The sequence below is a fragment of the Oncorhynchus tshawytscha genome, linkage group LG05, assembly GCF_018296145.1.
Source record: "Oncorhynchus tshawytscha isolate Ot180627B linkage group LG05, Otsh_v2.0, whole genome shotgun sequence".
NCBI lineage: Eukaryota > Metazoa > Chordata > Actinopteri > Salmoniformes > Salmonidae > Oncorhynchus > Oncorhynchus tshawytscha.
This window is the reverse complement of record NC_056433.1, coordinates 83,773,349-83,780,848: the sequence shown is the minus strand read 5'-3', so window position 1 is coordinate 83,780,848 and position 7,500 is coordinate 83,773,349. Positions and strand designations below refer to the sequence as shown.

The window sequence follows — 7,500 nt, the reverse complement described above, 5'->3', positions numbered from 1 at the left end:
CCACAATATAAACATAAATATAATTTAATTACATATTTACAATTAAATCTACAATATAAACATAAATATAATTTAATTAAATCAAATCTAACTTTATTTGTCACATCCACATGGTTAGCAGATGTTAATGCGAGTGTAGAGAAATGCTTGTGCTTCTAGTTCCGACAATGCAGTAATAACCAACGAGTAATCTAACCTAACAATTCCACAACAACTACCTTATAGACACAAGTGTAAAGGGATGAAGAATATGTACATAAAGATATATGAATGAGTGATGGTACAGAGCAGCATAGGCAAGATGCATTAGATGGTATCGAGTACAGTATATACATATGAGATGAGTATGTAAACAAAGTGGCATAGTTTAAAGTGGCTAGTGATACATGTATTACATAAAGATGCAGTAGATGTTATAGAGTACAGTATATACATATGAGATGAGTAATGTAGGGTATGTAAACAAAGTGGCATAGTTTAAAGTGGCTAGTGATACATGTATTACATAAAGATGGCAAGATGCAGTAGATGGTATAGAGTACAGTATATACATATGTGTGTGTTCAGTAGATGATATATAGTACAATATATACATATACATATGAGACATATTACAAATATATCTACAATATAAACATAAACATAATTTAATTACAAATACATCTACAATATAAACATAAATGTATTTAATTACATAGACAGTTACATCTACAATATAAACATAAATATAATTATTTACATATTGACAGTTAAATCCACAATATAAACAGATATATAATTGAATTACACATCTACAATATAAACAGAAATATAATTTCATTACAAATACATCTACAATATAAACAGAAATATAATTTCATTACATCTACAGTCATGTCTCACTCCACAGCCTCTCTCTCAAACCTAGTCTTCATAGGAACATGTTCACTCAGTTGAAACGTATTAATAGTGGAGGGAAAGAAAATAACATATTTCATGGACAGAAAACCACACACGCTGCCCGCTGTAAGGAAATACAGCCCTTATCTGGACGGATCTACGAGTGAGATGTCATCAGTTTCCTGAATAGAGAGATAACCGGAGTGATTTCCAGGTTGGCAGCACAGCACACTGCCGAAAGAGTTCCGTTATCAATGGTACACATGAAAGTATCTGGGAGGTAGCAAGTGTGTTGGGGGGGGTGCAGGCAGCATCACATTACTGTACCTTGGCTCTTTGGTTTTGGAACCAGACCTGCACGACTCTCACGCTCAGACCGGTCTCCGCTGCCAAGGTCTCCCTTACCTTGGAGAGGAAGGGAAGGACAGAGGGAAGAGAGGGGGAGGGACAGAGGGAGAGGGACAGAGGGAGAGAAGAGGAGAGGGACAGAGAGAGAGAAGAGGGACAGAGGGAGAGAAGAGGAGAGGGACAGAGAGAGAGAAGAGGGACAGAGGGAGAGAAGAGGAGAGGGACAGAAAGAGAGAAGAGGAGAGGGACAGAGAGAGAGAAGAGGAGAGGGACAGAGAGAGAGAAGAGGAGAGGGACAGAGAGAGAGAGAGGGAAGAGGAGAGGGACAGAGAGAGAGAAGAGGAGAGGGACAGAGAGAGAGAAGAGGAGAGGGACAGAGAGAGAGGGACAGAGGAGAGGGACAGAGAGAGAGAAGAGGAGAGGGACAGAGAGAGAGAAGAGGAGAGGGACAGAGAGAGAGAAGAGGAGAGGGACAGAGAGAGAAGAAGAGGGACAGAGAGAGAGAAGAGGAGAGGGACAGAAAGAGAGAAGAAGAGAGGGACAGAGAGAGAAGAGGAGAGGGACAGAGAGAGAGAAGAGGGACAGAGGGAGAGAAGAGGAGAGGGACAGAGAGAGAGAAGAGGAGAGGGACAGAGAGAGAAGAGGAGAGGGACAGAGAGAGAGAGAAGAGAGAGAGGGACAGAGAGAGAGAAGAGGAGAGGAGAGGGACAGAGAGAGAGAAGAGGAGAGGGACAGAGAGAGAGAAGAGGGACAGAGAGAGAAGAGGAGTGCGACAGAGAAAGGGAAGGACAGAGGGAGAGAAGAGGAGGGGACAGAGGGAGGGAAGAGGAGTGCGACAGAGAAAGGGAAGGACAGAGGGAGAGAAGAGGGGGGGACAGAGAAAGGGAAGGACAGAGGGAGAGAAGAGAGAGGAAGTAAATGTGATATGACCCTTGTAGTCTACATATCCTAATATAAGGACACTTCCATGATAACTTTTATCAGTACAGCGTAATAACTATAGCTATCAAACCTCAGACCCTTGTGATGAAGACAATAATCAGCTGTTGGAGAGTATTCTGATTGCAAACTACACCCCCAGCTTTTCTGCATTCTCTTTAGGAGCCCTTTGGTGTACACCTATGCCCTACCTTCCGACAGGGCTTGGAGGAGACTTCGAAGGATGCTTTGAAGGCCCGTCTCTGGTGGGTGGTCAGAATAGTGCGTGGACGTTTGGGTCGTTTGTGTTCAGGGTCGTCTGCTTCGCCGCCATGTCTGCCTGAAGCCTTCACACTGCCCTCATCCCCTTTCTCCTCCTCCTCCTCCTCCTCCTCCTCATCATCACTTTCACCTACCAAGACAGGACAAATGGAGAAAAAAACATATATAACCATTCTGAGACACACACACACACACACACACACACACACACACACACAGACACACACACACACACACACACACACACAAACACAGAACGTGTACCTGAGTCTGATGAGGTGGGTCTGTCCACTTCCTGGTTGTAGTCTCTAGCACAGAGCAACCGTCCTTCCCTGAGGACACAGCAGTCTCCAGTCCGCAGAAGACAGGAACACAGACTGCAGCTGAAACAGGCCAGGTGGAACACTGCAGCTCCAGCATGCATCACCAGCTCTGCAGGGGAGATGGCCTCTGCACAGCCACCACACCTCACTGCAAACAGACTGGAGAGAGAGAGAGAGAGAGAGAGAGAGAGAGAGAGAGAGAGAGAGAGAGAGAGAGAGTTTAAACCTAAACAAGTTTAAACAATCTAGGTTTCTAGGTTTCAACATAATCTAAGTTTCACTTTCAACGAGCATTGCTATGTAATGACTTTTGTATTGTGCACTTTTTCTGTCTCTACTGCTCTGGTACACTGCTTGAGTGACAGCTCCTCTACCCCAAATAATGGTTCAACACACCACGCTTCCCAGACACAACTTCTCTAGACGAGCTCTCAGAGGTTACTGGAATGTTGCTGAGTCGTTCAGTCAATCAAGACTGCCAGCTTACATGCCTCCTCCTTCTCCCCCTCTCCCTCAGACACTCAGACAAATACCCCCAGAGTGGCGAGTGTGCATCTTAGCGCCTGGCAACCAGCACTGGGGGCTCAGCCTCGGAGACTGTTACCACGGCTGCCGTGTCCGAGGCCGCGCCCCCGGGAGGAGGTAGAAAGGCGCTCCGCATGCCATGGCTCCAGCCAGGGGGGGGGGAATCAGGACTCCTGGTGGGAGAGGCTGGGACTGCCGGTCCCGGGAATTATCCCTAAGTCTGCTTAACCTGAGAGGAACTAGAGAATAGCCAGACCCGAATCAGCAGACGTATTATTCTGCTTTCTGGCAGCCACAGCAGTTTGGGTCTGTCAACCAGGATGGTGCGTCATCAGTTTGGATCTGGGGGTTGTTTTCTGAATTCATAGAACCAAGGGTCACACCAGTGGCGTCTCCATGGAAGATGACCCGTTTTTTGTCCCTTTGCTAGGGAAGTGGATGCTATGTTTTTGTCTCTTTGCTAGGGAAGTGGATGCTATGTTTTTGTATCTTTGCTAGGGAAGTGGATGCTATGTTTTTGTCTATTTGCTAGGGAAGTGGATGCTATGTTTTTGTCCCTTTGCTAGGGAAGTGGATGCTATGTTTTTGTCTCTTTGCTAGGGAAGTGGATGGTATGTTTTTGTCCCTTTGCTATGGGAAGTGGATGCTATGTCCCTTTTTGTCTCTTTGCTAGGGAAGTGGATGCTATGTTTTTGTCTATTTGCTAGGGAAGTGGATGCTATGTTTTTGTCTATTTGCTAGGGAAGTGGATGCTATGTTTTTGTCTATTTGCTAGGGAAGTGGATGCTATGTTTTTGTCCCTTTGCTAGGGAAGTGGATGCTATGTTTTTGTCTCTTTGCTAGGGAAGTGGATGCTATGTTTTTGTCTCTTTGCTAGGGAAGTGGATGCTATGTTTTTGTCTCTTTGCTAGGGAAGTGGATGCTATGTTTTTGTCTATTTGCTAGGGAAGTGGATGCTATGTTTTTGTCTCTTTAAATAAGACCAGTCCGAACCGGACCAAAAAACAACATCAAATCAAACCAAATCTGAACCAGACATAGACGTCTGTGATTGGTTACGATTATTGGTTAAAATGTCCAGTCCAGACCAAACATCTGTGAAAGTTGAAATCAAGGTGGGACCAAATCTAAACCTAACATAGATTAAAATGAGTGCATGTGAATATCTACAGTTAGATCCATTGTCTTATTTTAAGTGGAATTCAAAATATATAATGTGATATAATGCTTTCTTCATTGACATGTAGACATACGTGAATGGATATACAGTTGAAATCTGGCCCCCCAAAAAACAATCACCAAAATAACAAGTACAGTACCAGTCAAAAGTTTGGACACACCTACTCATTACAGGGTTTTTCTTTATTTTGACTATTTTCTACATTGTAGAATAATAGGGAAGACATCAAAACTATGAAATAACACATATGGAATCATGTAGTAACCAACAAAAAGGTATAAAACAAATTAAAATATATTTTACATTTGAGATTCTTCAAAGTAGCCACCCTTTGCCTTGATGACACCTTTGCACACTCTTGGTATTCTCTCAACCAGCTTCATGAGGTAGTCACCTGGAATGCATTTCAATTGACAGGTGTGCCTTGTTAAGAGTTAATTGGTGGAATTTCTTTCCTTCTTAATGCATTTGAGCCAATCAGTTGTGTTGTGACAAGGTAGGGGTGGTATACAGAAGATAGCCCTATTTGGTAAAAGACCAAGTCCATATGGCAAGAACAGCTCAAATAAGCAAAGAGAAACAACAGTCCATCTTTACTTTAAGACATGAAGGTCAATCAATCTGGAAAATTTCAAGAACTTTGAAAGTTTCTTCAAGTGCAGTTGCAAAAACCATCAAGTGCTATGATGAAACTGGCTCTCATGAGGACCACCACAGGAAAGAAGACCTAGAGTTACCTCTGCTGCAGAGGATAAGTTCATTAGTTACCCCCTCAGAAATTACAGCCCAAATAAAAGCTTCACAGAGTTCAAGTAACAGACACATCTCAACATCAACTGTTCAGCGGAGACTGCGTGAATCAGGCCTTCATGGTCGAATTTCTGCAAAGAAACCACTACTAAAGGACACCAATAATAAGAAGAGACTTGCTTGGGCCAAGAAACACAAGCAATGGACATTAGACCGGTAGGAAATCTGTCCTTTGGTCTGATGAGTCCACATTTGAGATTTTTGGTTCCAACAACCGTGTCTTTGAAATGCAGAGTAGGTGAACGGATGATCTCTGCATGTGTAGTTCCCACCGTGAAGCATAGAGGAGGAGGTGTGATGTTGTGCTTTGCAAATGACACTGTCTGTGATTTATTTAGAGTTCAAGGCACACTTAACCAGCAGGGCTATTTGACCAAGAAGGAGAGTGATGGAGTTTCAAGTGACGGGTCGAGACTTTCAAGTTCTTTGGCGTCCACATCACCAACAAACTATCATGGTCCAAACACACCAAGACAGTTGTGAAGAGGGCACGACAACACCTTTTCCACCTCAGGAGACTGAAAATATTTGGCATGGGTCCCCAGATCCTCAAAAAGTTCTACAGCTGCACCATCGAGAGCATCCTGACCAGTTGCATCACCGCCTGGTTTGGCAACTACTTGGCATCTGACCATAAGGCGCTACAGAGGGTAGTGCACACTGCCCAGTACATCACTGGGGCCAAGCTTCCTGCCATCCAGGACCTACAGTATATACTAGGCAGTGTCAGAGGAAGGCCCAAAAAAATTGTCAAAGACTCCAGTTACCCCAGTCATAGACTGTTCTCTCTACTACCGCACAGCAAGCGGCACCGGAGCGCCAAGTCGAGGTCCATAAGACTCCTTAACAGCTTCTACCCCCAAGCCATAAGACTCCTTAACAGCTTCTACCCGCAAGCCATAAGACTACTGAACAACTCAACTAATCAAATGGCCATCCGGACTATTTACATAGACCCCCCACCGCTGCTTCTCACTGTTTATTATCTATGCATAGTCACTTTACAAATTACCTCGACTAACCTGATTGATTAGATTTTTTTTTTAAACTTTTGTTTATTTAGTAAATATATTATTAACTCTATTTAAGGGCATGTAAGTAAGCATTTCATGGTAAAGGAATACAACACTTGTTGTATTCGGCGCATGTGACAAATATATAGATTTTTTATTTGATTTGATGGCGTGCTGCATCAGATGACCTGGCCTCCACAATCACCCGACCTCAATGGTCGGGATAGTTTGGGATGAGTTGGACAGCAGAGTGAAGGAAAAGCAGCCAACAAGTGCTCAGCATATGTGGGAACTCCTTCAAGACTGTTGGAAAAGCCTTCCAGGTGAAGCTGGTTGAGAGAATGCCAAGCGTGTTGCAAAGCTTCATCAAGACAAAAGGATGGCTACTTTGAAGAATTTTGACTAGTACTGTATTTTCAACATCCGTAAAATAAGTGTTTTAATTGTCCATACATTATGTATTTTCAGTGTCCGGAAAATATTTTCAAAATTCAGAAAATACTTATTTTCAACTTTAATTCAGAACCGAAAATGAACCTAATTACAACATCTGGAGAATATGTCTTTTCAACGTCATTTTGCTTACTGGGTATCTCCTATTGATATTTGCCTACACAGTATGTTCTTGTTGGAACAAGAGGTAGCCTTGAATTGAACATGTTGTTTACTGTTACGAACCAACAACATGACCCCCAAGTATGACCTCCAAGAATCATGTTTTCACACAAAAACAAAAGAGACACTCAGACACAGAGGTTAAAATGTCACAGTGGAAAACAGTGGTGGTAAAACAGCAACATCCCAAAGCCCTGCATTGCTGAGACCTATTGGTGTTGCTGTGGGGTTGCCGGGGAAACGGTCAAGCTTATTCTAAGGAGCCCATGAGGGGACCGACCCAAGCTGTCTGCCAACCCTTAATGTCTTTGGTATGTGCACTCGTTTTTGCCAAGACAGCACCTATGGCATGGTTCCTCAACTGGCGGCCTACGGGCCGGATTTGGCCCACGGGTGGTTTTTATTTGGACCCCAAGTTTTCCGAGCAAGAAAAAAAATGTGTTGGACATAAAATACTGTAAAATCACCAAGGGCCTAATTTAGCCTAGTGGTTAGAGTGTAGAGGCGGCAGGGTAGCCTAGTGGTTAGAGTGTAGAGGCGGCAGGGTAGCCTAGTGGTTAGAGTGTAGAGGCGGCAGGGTAGCCTAGTGGTTAGAGTGTAGAGGTGG

At 43.7% G+C, this 7,500-nt stretch overlaps 1 protein-coding gene across 1 annotated transcript in view; it reads right to left on the bottom strand.

Moving 5' to 3' along the window:
* Nucleotides 1-7,500, bottom strand: part of lmx1a (LIM homeobox transcription factor 1, alpha) — a 29,770-nt gene that overhangs the window by 6,248 nt on the left and 16,022 nt on the right. The window contains exons 4-6 of the mRNA XM_042322730.1: nt 2,692-2,909; nt 2,358-2,557; nt 1,207-1,284 (exon numbers count right to left, since the gene is read on the bottom strand). Of these exons, the coding sequence (XP_042178664.1) occupies nt 1,207-1,284; nt 2,358-2,557; nt 2,692-2,909 (496 nt within the window). The remainder of the gene's footprint in view (nt 1-1,206; nt 1,285-2,357; nt 2,558-2,691; nt 2,910-7,500) is intronic.